This window comes from Piliocolobus tephrosceles, chromosome 6 (genome assembly GCF_002776525.5).
Source record: "Piliocolobus tephrosceles isolate RC106 chromosome 6, ASM277652v3, whole genome shotgun sequence".
Classification (NCBI taxonomy): domain Eukaryota; kingdom Metazoa; phylum Chordata; class Mammalia; order Primates; family Cercopithecidae; genus Piliocolobus; species Piliocolobus tephrosceles.
Genome location: NC_045439.1, coordinates 33,552,709 through 33,569,629, shown reverse-complemented (window position 1 = coordinate 33,569,629; position 16,921 = coordinate 33,552,709). Strand labels below are relative to the sequence as shown.

Below are 16,921 nucleotides of genomic sequence, written 5' to 3'. Positions count from 1 at the left end.
AAATCAGGACTAATACCCCATCTCTTCTACTGTGCGAGAGGATTCCTCAACAGACCCTGACACGACAAGCTGCCAGAGCGTAACCCGGAGAACCCAAGCTGTGAAACCGCTACCGCTGAGCCTTGCTCAGCCAATGTCACGGCTGTAGAAAGGGCGTCTGCCGGTGACCCCAGTTGCAGAAAGGTCTGAGGAACAGCTCTAAGTACAGGATAAGTAATGAGTGAGAATGTGGGGGCCCTCTAGTCACTACAGAGAATTCCATGACCGTAAGCTGTTGCCTTCCCTACATAAAGGAATATTCATGACAAGCTCAAAGCTCTGGTCCGGGTGGGGCATGTTATCTAGCAAAGGGCTGGGGACAACAGGCTGTGGTCATGATACTGACATCCACTCCACAGGATCATGGTTTGGGGGTACTTGGCTATGGTGTTTGTTTTGTTTTAACAGAGTTTCACTCTTGTTGCCCAGGCTAGAGTTGGTGCAATCTCAGCTCAGCACAACCTCCACCTCCTGGGTTCAAGCAATTCCCCTGCCTCAACCTCCTGAGTAGCTGGGATTACAGGCACGCGCCACCACACTCAACTAATTTTTCATATTTTTAATAGAGATGGGGTTTCTACATGTTGGTCAGGCTGGTCTCGAACTCCCGACCTAAAGTGATTCCCCCCCACCTCGGCTTCCCAAAGTGCTGAGATTACAGGCATGAGCCACCACGCCTGGCTGGCTGTGATTTTGGAAAAGTTCTTATTTGTCAGAGTAAAAGACTGCAGTATTTGCAGGTAAAATATTACCACCCTAGAAACATGCCCCTTACTTGGCCTCTGCTTTGAAAGCCACCATCAGCTGGAGAGAGACGGTGGCCAGAGGCACTGATGGAACGAGAGGAAAGAGCCAGCACAGTCCAGATGCAGGAAGATTCCTTTATGATGGCGAATTGGATGGTACACGGTTCTAGAGTAGGGCCCCAGTCACTGGGCCCCAGGAGGCAGGAGGAGCAGGGCTGAGAGGGACGACACACTCCAGGGCTCATGTCACACCGATACGCGCACCAGGAATGACCGCCACATACTTCCCTAAAGCTCAACCCACCCACCAGTTCAGTCAAGAATTACACTTTAATTCTTCATGTTTGGCCACTGAAGATCAAACCCACCATGATGACAGATTTCAGCACAACGGGCTCTTTCCAGTCACGACAGACAGATGTCCAGGCTCTTGAGGAGAAACAAAAGTTCCTTTGACTTCTCTTGCAAGGACCAAAGAGATAAATTTTTTCTTTATGATCTGTTGAAATTATATATAGACTTTTAAAAACAACTAACAGTCCATCCTGTGCTCTGTTTCCCTGGAAGGTTTCTCATGATCGCCCCTCCGAGAGCTAGAGGGGTTATGTGTTGGGGAACAAAGGATTAAGACACTTTAAAATAAGCAATGAAAATCCTAGTGCGACACTCAGAAGCAGACGGCGGGCTCCAGGGGACGGAGGGGTGGGAGGCGGGTGCTTCGACTGAGGAGCTGGGCGCCGCCTTTCGGGAAAAGCGGAGTGGAGAAAGCGCCGGGGCAGGAAGCCCTGCCCGGAAAGGCTCAGTTCCTTCCTTGCCATCCCCTGGGGGACCAGTGACAGCACAGCACCTGCATTTCCACCTCTCAGGGCTGAAGACTCGACCTCTGACCCTCCACCCACTCTGGTGACCTGCACACTAAGTTGGGTGGTCTCTGACTAAAACAGGCTTAAGCCAAGAATTGGGATTCGACTCCCAGGAGACCCAGGGAGAATTCCCTTCAGGCCGTTTCAGGCAAGAAGGACGTGGGAGGCTCACTCCCCAGGCAGCTGACAGGCATGGAGGGAAGAGCCAAGGACAGGAGAGGCTTCCAAGGCTCCGACAGCAGCAGAGGAAGGGGCCAGCCACGCGGTGGCCGTGGACCTGGCTCGGCTCGTGAGGAAGACGCGCTGCCACTGCCACCTCACCCTGTGCGGGGGCCACTGTGTGAAGTCTTCGCAGCCAGCAGCAGCCTCGATATGCCCCGAGTGCCTTTCATATGTATATATGAGAGAGATATATACACATATATATTCATTATTTTTAACTGAAATAAATGCAACAGATTCAGGTTCATTCCCCGTTGTGTCGAGTTGCTCAGTCCCCTGCCCTGAGGGGTCCATGCCTTCGGGCCTGCCGCCAGGCTCACCTCCACTAAGGGAAAGTGGCCCTGGGATGCAGACAGGAGAGGACACACACCACAGCAGGTGACCGGGAGGAGGGCCTACCTCGCGAGACTGTTTCTAACCCTGAGAACCTAAGGAATTGTGAAGGACTCGGAGAGGGGGCTGGGGTTAAAGGTCACCGGGCTTTTTATTGCAGTTGAAGCAGACTCGGACGGGATGGTCCCAGCCACGAGAAGGGACAGCCCGGCGGTCATGGGAACACTCGTCACAGAAGCCCTGTCCGCAGGCCCGGCAGTGGTGCTTGGAGAGCTTGATGCTGAACTCCTTCCGGCAGTTGTGGCAGTGCAGGATTTCGTGGTCAGGCACCCAGTACGCAGGCCTGGCCGCATCCTTGACCAGACCTATAGCGGGAACAATGGTCAGGACACCCAAAGCCCAAGACCCCAAGGCCCAGCTAGGAAGAGGGCATCCTCAGATGCTTACTGGCTTATAATCCCAACTGCACACAGAACCGCTGACAGAGATTTTTTAAAATGCAGATGCCCAGGCTCTGCCACTCATATCCAGATCAGAGTCTTTGGGGCTGTAGCACAGGCATTGATTTTCCCTTTTCCTTTTTCTTTTTTCTCATTTTTAAAAGTTTTTTGGAATCAGAGTCTCATTCTGTTGCCCAGGTTAGAGTGCAGTAGCACGATTTCAGCTCACAACCTCTGCCTCCTGGGTTCAAACAATCCTCGCACCTCAGCCTCCCAGGTAGCTGGGACTGTAGGCGTGCACCACCATACCTGGCTGATTTTTGTAGAGACAGGGTTTCACCATGTTGTCCAGGCTGGTCTCGAACTCCTGGCCTCAAGTGATCTGACCATCTCAGCTTCCCAAAGTGCTGGGATTGTAGGCCTAAGATGATAGGCATGAGCCACCGTGCCCTTTCTTTTCTCTTTTGTGACAGGGTCTCACTCTGTTACCCAGGCTGGTCTCAAATTCCTGGGACTCAAGGGACCCTCCTGCCTGAGCCTCCCAAGTAGCTGGGATAATAGGCATGCACTCCCATACCCAGCTCCTTGATATTTATATATCTTTGAAGCCCTCTTTGTAAACTGAAGGGGCAGCCATGCTCAGAAGCCCTGGAAGAACTATAAGGAAGTCTGGGCTCTGGAGTCAGACACTCAAATTCCAGTTCTATTGAGATCAGGTTAATCAGCAGCTGCTGGATTAAGAAAGGTTAGCTAAGGCTGGGCATGGTGGCTCACAACTATAATCCCAGCACTTTGGGAGGCAGAGGTAGGCGGACCACTCGAGGTCAGCAGTTCGAGACCAGTCTGGCCAACATGGTGAAACTCTGTCTCTACAAATTTAGCCAGGCATGGTGGTGTAACCCCCGCTACTTGGGAGCCTGAGACATGAGAATGGCTTAAACCTGGGAGGTAGAGGATGCAGTGAGCCAAGATCATGTCACTGCACTCCAACCTGGACAAAAGAACAAGAGTCAGTCTCAAAAAAAAAAAAAAAAGAAAGAAAGAAAGAAAGGTTAGCTAACCTCTCAGGGGCTTACTCATCTTTAACAAGCCACCTTCAAGAGCTGTGATGAGGATGAGAAGAACGAACATGCCTGACATACTGGCTTGGTACTCAACACCCTGTGGGCGCTGAGGATGGTAGCACTTGGTAAGGACAGCCAGCAGGCTACGCTGTGCCTTCTGTGCCAAGGACAGTCCTTGCCTCTCCCAGGTACCCCTGAGGACAGATGCAACCTGAGATTTAAGCTTGGGCAAATCCAGCAATTCCTACGTCATCTACTCACTTTGTGAGCCGCAATGAGGAAATCTGCTCCAGGCCATTTTCATCACTACCCACGTTTGCTTGCTCCCCTACCGTGTGCCACGCTGCCCCAGGCCTGGCCAGCCTTGCCTCAGCCCGCCATGCACTGGTTGATTTCCCTCCCTCTCCACCTCGCCATCCTGAATACAAATACCCCTCTCACATCCAGGGCTGGGGAGCTATCTTTTTTTTTTTTTTTGAGATGGAGTCTTACTCTGTTGTCCAGGCTGGAGTGCAGTGGAGCCATCTCAGCTCACTGCAAGCTCCGCCTCCCGGGTTTACGCCATTCTCCTGCCTCAGCCTCCCGAGTAGCTGGGACTACAGGTGCCCGCCACCATGCCCGACTAATTTTTTTGTAGAGATGGGGTTTCACCGTGTTAGCCAGGATGGTCTAGATCTCCTGACCTCATGATCCGCCTGCCTCGGCCTCCCAAAGTGCTGGGATTACAGGCCTGAGCCACTGCGCCCGGCCAGCTATTTTAAATCTTAAACTAACAGTCTGGCTGGTGTGACAGATTAAAGACAGCCCTAGAATCTTTGACCCACTTTCCATCTTTGACACTCCTGCCCCCTCCCTTGAATCTAGGCAAGCCCTGTGACTGCAGCAGACTCCAGGAGATGACAGCAGAAGTGCCCGTCTGCAGTCCTAGGCCTTAAGAGATGTGCAACTTTAGCCAGGCGCAGTGTCTCACGCCTGTAATCCCGGCACTTTGGGAAGCAGAGGTGGGTGGATGACTTGAGGTCGGAGTTTGGGACCAGCCTGGTCAACATGGTGAAGCCCCGTCTCTGCTAAAACTACAAAAATTAGCTGGGCATGGTGGCACGTGCCTGTAATCCCAGCTGCTCAGGACGCTGAGGTAGGAGAATTGCTTGAACCCAGAAGGTGGAGGTTGCAGTGAGCCAAGATCGCACCACTACACTCCAGCCTGGGTGACAGAGTGAGACTCCATCTCGAAAAAAAAAAAGAGATGGGCAGCTTCCACTTTCTGTCTCTTGGAACATTAGCTCCTGGAACCCTGACATCACTTAAGAAGTGCCAAAGAACCACTGAAGAGGCCTGGAAAATACACAGAGCGGGTGAGGCTCTGCTACACACAACCTAACTGTCCCTGCCAAGGCACCCAGCTTGTAAGTGAGGTCAGCTTGCACCCTTGAGACCTCAGACCACTCCAGCTGCCACCCTGGAATATCAGGTAGTAACTAGAGGCAATGCCACTTGGAGCTGAATAATTACCCTTCCTGACTTCTAGACCTACAAAGACATCAAAAATGGTTGTTTTAAGCCTTTACATTTTAAGGTAGCTTGTTACACAGCACTAGATGCTATAAGAGAATATGGCCTCCAGGAATAAACATGAAACTACTAAGGCATTCAGCAGAAGTAAGCAAATGTGTGGCATTGTGTAATTGATTCCTTACCGCCCATCTCAATATAGGTTGGCAAGCCTCTACAAAGTGAGAGCCCAGGGCACCCGAAACCCCTCAACCCACATCCGCTACACCCAAGAGAAGCACTGCCAGGCCCACCTAGTGGTATGTCAATGGCTGTCACCACAGCTCCCAGAGTGTTCTGCACGGCTTCGCCCACCTTCCGAGCAATGAGTGTTCCACCTTCATCGTCCACCTGTGCCTCGGTAATAGCTGTAGACAATAATAAAGGAAAAGCTGTCACCTCTAAGTCCTCTCCCAAATGGAGAACTCAGGGACCAACAGCAGAATGCTTCTGGATTCTGATCCCAGACACCACCGTGCTGTCCTACAACTATTGCAAGGGTCTGCGCTGTGGGTCAGGTCGGCCCAGACCCTGAAATTAGATGCCATCTGTTAGTCCTTTATCTGCACCTTCCGGGGCTCCTTTATCACCCTTTTACATTAAGGCAGAAAGGTTCTAGGAGCAAAAACTAGAACGTTCTCAAAGGAGAAGACTGGTCTAAGCCATCTCTGGTAAACACTGCAGCCTTTTCAGAACTCAGTTGCTATGTGTGCATTCCCTTCCCCCAGAAGCACCTCTGCAGCTGAGAACACAGGACAGGTTCGAGCCCCTGAGGAACAGCACCCACAGGACGCTGTTAACAAGGAGCTTGGAGGCTGACTGGCCGAGACCAGAAGTGCTCTCACAAGGGAGATGTGGGTAGAAGCGGGATTGGGGTGTCTGGATATCCAGTTCTTAGCACCCAGGGCCAAGGTGGGAGGTTCTCCCCTCCACCCCTGCAGCTCCCAGGCCCCACATTACCTAACTGGACATTCCTGGCCTCGTAGCAGTTGTCACACACCCGCACCGGCGCAGGGCCCCAGCCCCGCTCAGGCACTGGCCGGGTCTTTGATGAGCAGCTGTCACAGAAGCCCTCCCCACAGGCTCGGCAGTGATGCTTAGTGTCGTTATCTTTAAAGGACGTCGCACACTTGTTGCAGCTCTGTTCCAAGCCCAAAACAAAACACAGAGGCAGGGAGGTATGGTCCATGTCTGCTCAGCTGAGAAAGTCTACAAGACCCTGGAGCAAGCAGAAACTAAGGCAGGTGGTGTTAGCTCAACAAGGACAAAAGCTTTCTAGTAACGCGTTATCTGAGAGTGAAAAGGAAGCCTGGTGGGCAGTGAGTTTCCCTTCACTAAGTGTCTGGGTTGAAGCTGGGTGCTCTCTTGCTATGGATGCTGTAGCATTAATGGATCAAGCTGAGGATGACCCTAAATAACCTCTAAAGACCACTTTTCCTCCAGATTCTCACTAAGCAATATTCACTGGTCGTCACACACAAGGAAACTAAAACTCACCAAAGAGAAAATACTTGCAGGAAAACACGAAGGGAAATCAATGGACAAAGAGAAAACTGGCTGCCTCAACGACTCCTCCCCTTCCCAGTACTCACAGAGCTCACGGCACTGGCAGAAAATGTTTGCATCTCCCTCACAGAATAAGCTTAGCACAGGGCAAAGCGGCATTAGGCAGGATGGGCTGTGCCAGGGGTGGAGGGGCATCCTGCCACACCATACCAGAATCTGGGAGTTGGGCCTCCAGTAGGCAGGGGCGATCTGGTCTGTCAGCCAGGAAGTCACAGCCTTGGTGGGTCCAAGGCTAAGCTCAGACACTGACTGAGCCATGAAGTTCATCCCGTCCAACAGGCGCTGGGCGGCATTGTTGTTGTCCTTCAGAAACCCATCAGTCTGAAATGAAAAGCAGGCTTCCATCATGCTCTGAGAAGGGAGTGAAATGAAGGAGGAAGGGGGATGTTTGGTGAGTTGCACTCTCACCGTGGCCAACTCAGAACCATTAACTCCCTGGCAGGGAAGAATGGAGACACACCAGGAATCCCTCTGGCTTTATTCTCTCCAAAGCGACCATAAGATTTGATGTGTATGGGAGGCCGAGACGGGCGGGTCACGAGGTCAGGAGATCGAGACCATCCTGGCTAACACGGTGAAACCCCGTCTCTACTAAAAATACAAAAAAAAATATTAGCCGGGCATGGTGGCAGGTGCCTGTAGTCCCAGCTACACAGGAAGCTGAGGCAGGAGAATGGCATGAACCCGGGGGGCGGAGCTTGCAGTGAGCCGAGATCGCACCACTGCACTCCAGCCTGGGCGACAGAGCGAGACTCCATCTCAAAAAAAAAAAAAAAGATTTGATGTGTAGCTGTTCAATTTAGGACTTACTAAGCCCATATAATACAGGAGATGATACCTCCTCCAGGAGGCCCCCCACCGCAGGCTTAGTTAAGAATCTTTCCTCTCAGTTCTTCTAATACTTGGACATCTCTAGGAATCCTATTTCTGTGTGTCTAAGTACAATATCCATTTATGTATCTGACTCCCTGTTAAACTCTGAACTCCCTGACAATAACTCTTTTTCTTTTTTTTGTATTTTGCAAAGTAACTAGCTCAATGCTGGGCATAAGGTACACAACAATGTATGCTGAAATAATGAATAAATGAAGGAAGGAATGAACGAGCAAACAAACAGCAGGGAAGACATCTGTATCCTCCCTAATTTCAAGGACTGTGAGGAACGTGACCTGACGGTAAATTACTGCAGTCCTGTTTTCCTGGAATATAAACTATCTTACCACCTTTACTTTCGTACTATAAGGCCATGTTAAATCCTTGGGACAGAATGGCATAAACCATTATGCCAAGGAGGTGGGCTCCAATAATGAGACTACTATACAATAACAGATTTCAGTGGGCCTGAAAATTAGAAAAAGGAGGAGAAAAATAAGGAAATCTTCAGTTTTATGGTACCTATAGGATCCAGGAAAGCTCAGGAGGGGACCTGCAGGTAGGACTAGGCTGAACGGTGGCTTTAGGAATCACCCAGCAAGGACAATGTCGCAGAGTCAAATAAGTCCCTCAGGGAAAATCACTTGTCTTTTTCGCATGAAAGGAAAAGGTTTTGGATTTGTTGTGATTTATGGACAATGCTAAGTGTGAACAGTGATTTAATGCAGAATGAAAGCATGATATCACTGCCTCATAAACAGATTTATATTTCTGACATCTGGAATTCAAAAATCAAATTAAAAAATAATCATTAGGCCGGGCACCGTGGCTCACGCCTGTAATCCCAGCACTTTGGGAGGCCGAGGTGGGCGGATCACCTGAGGTTGGGAGTTTGAAACCAGCCTGACCAACATGGAGAAACCCCATCTCCACTGAAAATACAAAATTAGCCGGGTGCAGTGGTCATGCCTGTAATCCCAGCGACCTGGGAAGCTGAGGCAGGAGAATCACTTGAACCTGGGAGGTGGAGATTGCAGTGAGCCAAGATCTCGCCATTGCACTTCAGCCTGGGGAATAAGAGCGAAATTCCGTCTCAAGAAAAAAGAAAAAAAAAAAAAAAAGATTAAGGGTCTATAGGAATCCCACTTCTTAGAATATACTTCAAGAAAATTTCCTAAAACAAAAAAAGGCTTTTTTACACAAAAATGGTCACTAACATTTTAATGATTTTTTTTAAAAAGGTGCAAATAAAACTAAATAAAATAGCGTTATGAGAAAAAAAGCAGAAAAAAGGCATGTAAATTATATTTGCATCTAGAAAAACATACACATATAGAAAATGAACGAGTAGAACATGGAAAAATGTTTTATTTGCCAAAGAAGTAAAACTATAGATTTTTGGTTTATTTAATTTAAAAGTTGTACTTCTAATATATATGCAAGAAGAAATAAAAACAATTAAAGGTCTAGAGAACAAAAAAGCTCTCCAGATCATGCCATTCTAAACCACCAACATTCTGAAATTCATGGCTAACCTTAATTTTAAGCAGGCTCCAGTTTTCTACACACATGAAAAACTGAACAACACAAAATAAAGGAAAACAGAGAAATTCAACAGTTCTTACTCCAGGCCACACGTGCACAATCTCTGTCCGCACCACCGTATCCACAGGATCTTGGTTTCCAAACCAGTACTGCCGACTACGATAGACCACGCCACAGTTAGGACATTCGATCACATACCTACAAGAAAGGCAAATCAATACGGTTACCCAGCCAGGTGCCTGGGGAGACAAACAAACTAGAAAACCCTTAGCCATGTTGTTTAAACTCACCCAGACCAGGCATATTTTGCGAGACCCATCCAGGGGGAGTCAGTGGAAGCAGATGTTTTGGGCACTACACTGACTTCCTCGCCTCTCTCATAGCAGGCCTGAAACAGGAAACACTCTGCTAGCTTATTGTTTGTCTTTTGTTTGTTTGTTTTAATAGGCACAGAGTTTTACCAGCCCAGGCTGGTCGCGAACTCCTGGGCTCAAGCGATCCGCCCGCCTCAGCCTCCCAAGGTTCTGGGATTATAGGTGTGATCCGCCATGCCCAGCCTTCTGCTAGCTTTTCCTATCTACACCCCCCAACACCACACCCCCCACATCCATCCCACTCTCCACAAACCAAACCAGCTGAGAGACTTTCAGACTCTGGAGTTAGCGCCTCAGAAGAAGGTTCATTCCTCTAAAGAAGTCATTCCCCAGAATGGTAATGAACTGAGTGTGTGTCCATCCGGGCCCAGAAACCGGGTTTAAATTATATACCTGTCACAGACAGGAGGACAATACAACACCAGTGTCCTAGTGTCCTGAAGAGCACTTCTGCTCTTAAGAATGAATGTTCGGCAGGGCGCGGTGGCTCATGTCTGTAATCCCAGCACTTTGGGAGGCTGAGGCGGGCGGATCAAGAGGTCAAGAGGTCAAGACCATCCTGGCCAAGATGGTGAAACTCCATCTCTATTTTTAAAAAAATACACAGATTAGCCGGGCATAGTGGAGAGCGCCTGTAGTCCCAGCTACTCGGGAGGCTGAGGCAGGAGAATCATTTGAACCCGGGAGGTGGAGGTTGCAGTGAGCCAAGATCACGCCACTGCACTCTAGCCTGGCGACAGAGTGAGACTCTGTCTCAGAAGGTCGGGCGCGGTGGCTCACACCTGTAATCCCAGCACTTTGGGAGGCCTAGGCGGGCAGATTACCTAAGGTCAGGAGTTCGAGACCAGCTTGGCCAACATGGTGAAACCTCGTCTCTACTAAAAATACAAAAATTAGTTGGGCGTGCTGGCGCATGTCTGTAATCCCAGCTACTCAGGAGGCTCGGGCAGGAGAACTGCTTCAGCCTGGGAAATGGAGGCTGCAGGGAGCCGAGATTGTGCCACTGCACTCCAGCCTGGCTGACAGAGTAAGACTCTGTCTCAAAAAAAAAAAAAAAAAAGAATGAATGTTCGATGTAAATGACCCTTACATACAAGCTCAACAGAATGAGGAGAAAATAAGCTTAAAACAGTAAACAAAGGGACTCTCACCAATGAGGACATGTGAGTGCTTTTTGTTAGAGCTGGAGAGAAGTTCCAGAAATATTCTATTTGAATATCAAATACTTCGGCATGCAGCAAAAAATGACCCCAAGATAGTCTTGCCAAAGAGAGGGTGGTCAGCAGGCCCGCTGCTGACACAGGGAGAGCTCAGAGGACTCACCTTGCAAGTATACACTCGGTTGTCATACTGGTGGGAGTATCTGCAGCGACTCCTGGCTTCATGAGGCACTCCTTCCTTCCCATGATTCATGCTGTTCTTACATCCAACCCTGAATGAAGTCCAAAGACTGACAATGAGGTGGCTAAAATAGGAGCCAGTGCCACTTCTACAGAACAGTCTGACCCTGAGTCAGGCACAAGGCTAAGACCAGATCTTGATTACTAACTGGGCCTCAGATGCTGAACACAGAAAGGGTAGCCGGAAACCCACATGCCTCTGTGTTACCCTTGCAATCAACAGCACTACACAGGTACAGCGACTACTATCCTTGTATGAGGACACAGGGGAAAAAGAAATCTCAGCCTGGCACAGTGGCTCATGTCTGTAATCCCAGTACTTTGGGAGGCCGAGGGGGGCAGATCACTTGAGGTCAGAAGTTCAAGACCAGCCTGGCCAACATGGTGAAATGCCGTCTCTAATAAAAATACAAAAATTAGCTGGGCATGGTGGCGGGCACCCATAGTCCCAGGTACTTGGGAGGCTGAGGCAGGAGAATCGTTAGAACCCAGGAGGTGGGGGTTGCACTGAGTTCGAGACCAGCCTGACTAACATGGAGAAACCCCATCTCTACTAAAAAAACAAAAAAATTAGCCAGGCATATTGGTGCATGCCTGTAATCCCAGCTACTCAGGAGGCTGAGGCAGGAGAATCGCTTGAACCCAGGAGGCGGAGGTTGCGGTGAGCAGAGATCACGTTGCTATACTCCAACCTGGGCAACAGAGCGAGACTCCATATCAAAAACAAACAAACAAAAAACCCCAGAAATCTCTTCTTGGAAAAACTACCTGTCCCCTCAGCAGAAATGGAGGAGCCAGAAGATACCAACTTGACCAGAGCCAAAACCTGAATGGCTCTCAGAAGACTCAAAAAATCCAAACAAGATGAAATGGAACATTTTACCCAGAACAGGCTGCCAAGATGCAAAATGAAAACCAACCCCAAAATTTGGCAATGCTTTAAGGGGAGGCTTAGGTTGAACAAGCCTTCCAAATGAACAGTGAGCTCTGCCATCCTGACAATGCAAAAACAGAGATCAGGACTTTAGAATTTCACTATGATTCCAATGGGAAAGTTCCAGAAATCCTGAGGAGGCTCACATTAGGAAAGCAATGATCCAACAGTGCTTAAGCCTCTAGGCTCATGGGGCATGCAAAAAGGAAGGCAAGTCATACCGGCAACTAACATCCCTCGCCCCTTTCCAAGCTGAACTCTCCAAGATAATCCTTAGTCCTCCCTTGCCCAGGCTGTATAATCCAAGAGCCAGGTCTTTTTTTCACCAAGGCCAGGGGTGGTTCTGCATGCAGCAGGTGGCCTACAGGACTCAAAGTGAAATGACCATTCATAACAGATGTAGGTCAGGTCTACTCCTGTAAAACGGCAAGTGTGCAGGACAGGGGCACTGGTTCCGGTAGGAGTGAAGACAATTTGGTAGTGAAGAGAGTGGGAGGGACTGTCTACAGGACATGGAGATTGCCATCTGACCTCGACATAACGCATTTAAATCCCCTGGGGCCCATCAGTGAAGTCACCACACTGATTTAACAGCTATCAACAGTTCAAACTAACCCAGTGATCCTCAAAGGCTGGTCCCCAGGAACAACATCAACATCACCTGAGAATTTACTACATTTATTAAAATGCAAACTCCCAGGCCCTACCTCAGACCTACTGAATGAGAAACTGTGGAGGGGTGCCCAGTGATCCTGCCCTTCAGGTTTTTCCGATGCATGCTAAAATGTGTGGATCACTGCTCTAACTGTAACAAAGTGTGGTCCACAGGCCAGCAGCACAGCCATCGCCCGGGAGCTTGACAGAAACGCAGAATCTCAGGCTTCACCCAGACCTGATTCAGAATCTGCGTTTCAACAGAATCTCCAGGTGATGCATATGCAATGGAAGTTTCAGAAGTACTGTCCCAACTCAATGTCCTCAGCTCAGGCTGCAGTTTAGAATCCTCTGAGGAGCATCTTAACCTACCAGTGCAGAGGTCCTACACGCAGCCCACTCAGTTAGAATCCCAGAAGGTGGTGCCCTGGCCTCGGTAATTTTGAAACCTCCCCAGAAAATTCTAATGTGCTCTAAACATTTGCTCTCATAGTGAAAGGAATCCTACCCATAGTACTTTGCACAGGGGGGCACTCACATATCACCTGAATAACTGGAATACTAGGAGTAAGTGACTGGAAGCTCTGGTAGAAGAGACACAGAAAAGCAGGCAACCCAAAGTTTTCTGCCCTAACAGCCTCCCAGACCAGAAGCTGGTCCATTTCACGTCTATACCAGTTGGAGTTTCCAGGAGATTCTGCACAACCATGTGTCCTTCAAGCTCCTGCTACCTCAGAAGTGTGGTTCCTAGACCACCAGGATCTCGTGGGAACATGGGAGTGTACCATTTTGGATAATTTAAATCACAGCCTGTAATTCAGCAAGACCGCAGGGGATGTGCATACACACCGAAGTCTAGGAAGCACCACTCAAAGGCTCTGTTCTCAAGGTACGGAGTGGGGGTTCGGGAGCAGCCTTACTTACCCACAGCTGAGACACAAGGAGGAGCAGGTGAAGTACTCATCTGGAAAAAAGGAGCTGTGCGCCATCTGGTCATCCGGGATCTCACCGCTGAAGCGGTCGCTCAGTGCCTGCCAAGGAGGGAAGGTGACATGTGAGGGCACTCGGCAGAGAGCTCTGCACTTTGGCCCCCTACTGCAGGCACCGTACAAGCAACACAGGCACAAAGGAAATCCAGTAACTTCTGCTCATTACCCTTGACCTTACCAACTCCGATCAGTCCTTACCCTGGGAATCCTTGCAAAGAACCAGCCCATTCCCCAAGAGGTCAAGATAAGCAAAGTTACTGTTCTCCCCTAAATGCCTTGCAGGTGATAAACACCTCACACCACTCAGTCTTTTATTCAAGACCACCACAAATAATGCCTAATGCCCATTTCATCTATGTGAGGCTGGGACCAAGAAACCCAGACGCATGAGGACAGCTCCTCTTTAAGCCACAGGCAGAGCCCAGATGTGACCTGTGAGTTTCCTGGGCTTCTATCCCAGTTATAACCACAGGCACTCACTTGGAGTTGACTAGGCCATAGACAAACTCAAAGTAGGAAAAATGTCAGCAGAAAAAAAAAAAAAAAAAAAACAAGAAGAATGATTATAGTGTTTGCCAGTCATTTATCAACTCTACCAACCCCCAAAACAGACATTACCCAAACGACAGCAAATGGCCAAAATAAATGCCAAGAAGATAACATATCCACAAAGCAAACTGAAAATTTCAGGTTGAAATGTAGCTTCCATTCCTAACCCTATCTTCACTTATTACTGGATATTGAAAGTATTCCTCAGGCTAATTACAGACAGGCACTTTCCACGCTTTAGAAGTCATTAAGTACATGCTGCTCCAAGCTTCTAACTTTCAGCCCAGCCCCAGTGTGAGGCAGCCAGGCATTATTCAAGGGAAAATAAGGGAAAGGAGCCTAAACAAAAGGACAAGATGTTACTTCCTTCAGTAAAAGGGCAGAAGAGAATTTTAAATGAGATCTGGAAAAAGGGCAGGTTAGGTTTTAAACTAAGAACAATCAGAACTTCATTTTTTTCTTTTTTTTTGAGACGGAGTTTTGCTCTTGTTGCCCAGGCTGGAGTGCAGTGGTATGATCTTGGCTCACCGCAACCTCTGCCCCCTGGGTTCAAGAGATTCTCCTGCCTCAGCCTCCCAAGTAGCTGGGATTACAGGCGCCCACCACCACACCCAGCTAATTTTTTGTATTTTTAGTAGAAATGGGGTTTCACCATGTTGACCAGGCTGGTCTTGAACTCTAGGCCTCAGGTGATCCACCCGCCTCGGCCTCCCGAAGTGCTGGGATTACAGGTATAAGCCACTGTGCCCAGCTGAACAATTAGAACTTCTTATGCAAGGTTCCTTTTCCTGTTTCCAATGCAGTCTTAACACCAGGAGTTGCAAACTCAAGTCCCTACAAAGGCATATAATATCAATGTTGAGTCAGGTCAGGTGCAGGACCAGAACAGTGGCAACGAGTGGGTCAAACTGAAGGTACACAACTCACCTGAGGACACTCTCATTCAGGTCCTGCAGGGCTACTGCAGAGGCCATAGAACACCGTCTGTCAGCGACGGCTGACCAAGCGGCAACCCTGCACTTCGAACAACAAAAACGTGGTCTGACAAAAATGCATAAGTCCTATACTTCTTGGGGATACTTTGGTAAAGAGTCAAAACATGGGGCTGGGCATGGTGGCTCATGCCTGTAATTCCAGCACTTTGGGAGGCCGAGGTGGGCGGATCACGAGGTCAGGAGTTCGAGACCAGCCTGGCCAACATAGTGAAACCCCATCCGTACTAAAAATACAAAAATTAGCTGGGCATAGTGGCAGGCGCCTGCAATCTCAGCTACTCAGGAGGCTGAGGCAGGAGAATTGCTTGAACCAGGGAGGAAGGTTGCAGTGAGCCAAGATCATGCCACTGCACTCCAGCCTAGGTGACAGGGTGAGACTTCGTCTCAAAAAAAAAAGTGAAAACGTGAAGATCTTGAAAGAGGGTATTAATGAATATATAGAAATGCTGAGAATGAGAAGCAAGGCAAGTGGAATTACAAGTCGGCCTATACATCTCGACCTATACAGCGTTCTCTCTCCTGCTTCTGCATGAGACCCATTCTTCACGGATATTTGCAGTCTCACCTCTTCCAGTGAAGGAAGCCTCTTCAACCATATCACTCCCTGCCTTTTCTGAAGGCCCAATGTACTCAATACTGTAACTCGGTATTAAGTAATTAGGCAATGATGCAAAGCTATGGGCCTGCTGTATTTTATCTCCAAGACTAGATCATATATACTGTGAAAGCAGCTTCCTACCTTTGCATCCTCCACCAAATCCTAGCAAAGGTACTAACAGGTACTCAGCTAGAACTGCCGGAATAAGTGCACCGTACCAACTCCCCTTCACAAACCAACCTTTGCCCTCCTCCTCTCTTGGCCCTGCCTTTGCCCTAGGCTTCTTTCATCCCATCCCCAAAGGTCCTCTCAAATTTAAGGCTAACTACTCCCTAACTGGCCAAATTACCAACAACTTTCCAGGTTGTTTCTCAAACAGATATGTACAGAACTCGCCCTGTCACCCAGGCTGGAGTGCAATGGCATGATCTTGGCTCACTGCAACCTCCGCCTCCCAGGTTCAAACAATTCTCCTGCCTCAGCCTGATGGGAAAAGGGAGGTTTTTTATTGAGACAGAGTCTCACTCTGTGACCCAGGCTGGAGAGCAGTGGCATGTTCACAGCTCCCTGCAGCATCACCCTCCTAACCCCAAGCCATCCTCCTCCCTCAACCTCCCAGTAGCTGGACCACAGGCACACGCCACCAAGACCCAATACTTTTTGTTTGTTTTTGTTTTGTTATTGAGACAGAGTCTCACTCCATCACCCAGGTTGGAGTGCTGTGGCTTGATCTTGGCTCACTGCAACCTCTGCCTCCTGGTTCAAGCGATTTTCCTGCATCAGCCTCCCAAGTAGCTGGGATTACGGGCCCGGGCCCCCACCACCATGTCTGGACAATTTTTTTTTTTTTTTTTTTTTTAAGTAGAGACAGGGTTTCACCATGTTGGCCAGGCTGGTCTCGAACTCCTGACCTCAAGTGATCCACCCAACTCAGCCTCCCAAAGTGCTGGGGTTACAAGCGTGAGCCACCGTGCCTGGCCAAGACACTGAAGTATCTATGAGATGATACAGAAAGAAAAAAAAAGAGGAGACAGCTAAGGAATATAGAAGCCACTATAGAAGGTATAGGGAACACCAAAAAATATCAATTATTATTTTAAAAAAAAGAAAGAATAGAAAAAAAATTTTTTTTCCATTTTTTTAAATGAGACAGGGTCTCACTATGTTGCCTGGGCTGGTCTCCTGG

The 16,921-nt window shown here is 48.8% G+C and overlaps 1 protein-coding gene across 3 annotated transcripts in view; it reads right to left on the bottom strand.

Annotated features, from left to right (window-relative positions):
• Positions 1 to 903: 903 nt before the first annotated feature.
• The window catches only part of ZFYVE1 (zinc finger FYVE-type containing 1), a 60,801-nt gene continuing 44,783 nt past the window's right edge, over positions 904 to 16,921 (bottom strand). For 2 of the 3 annotated variants that reach the window (XM_023183118.1, XM_023183128.1), the window contains exons 5-12: positions 13,529 to 13,635; positions 10,940 to 11,048; positions 9,533 to 9,630; positions 9,323 to 9,440; positions 6,975 to 7,145; positions 6,219 to 6,399; positions 5,513 to 5,626; positions 904 to 2,568 (exon numbers count right to left, since the gene is read on the bottom strand). In XM_023183118.1, the coding sequence (XP_023038886.1) occupies positions 2,336 to 2,568; positions 5,513 to 5,626; positions 6,219 to 6,399; positions 6,975 to 7,145; positions 9,323 to 9,440; positions 9,533 to 9,630; positions 10,940 to 11,048; positions 13,529 to 13,635 (1,131 nt within the window). In that variant the 3' untranslated portion in view covers positions 904 to 2,335. The remainder of the gene's footprint in view (positions 2,569 to 5,512; positions 5,627 to 6,218; positions 6,400 to 6,974; positions 7,146 to 9,322; positions 9,441 to 9,532; positions 9,631 to 10,939; positions 11,049 to 13,528; positions 13,636 to 16,921) is intronic. The other variant, XM_023183139.1, reaches the window with a different exon arrangement.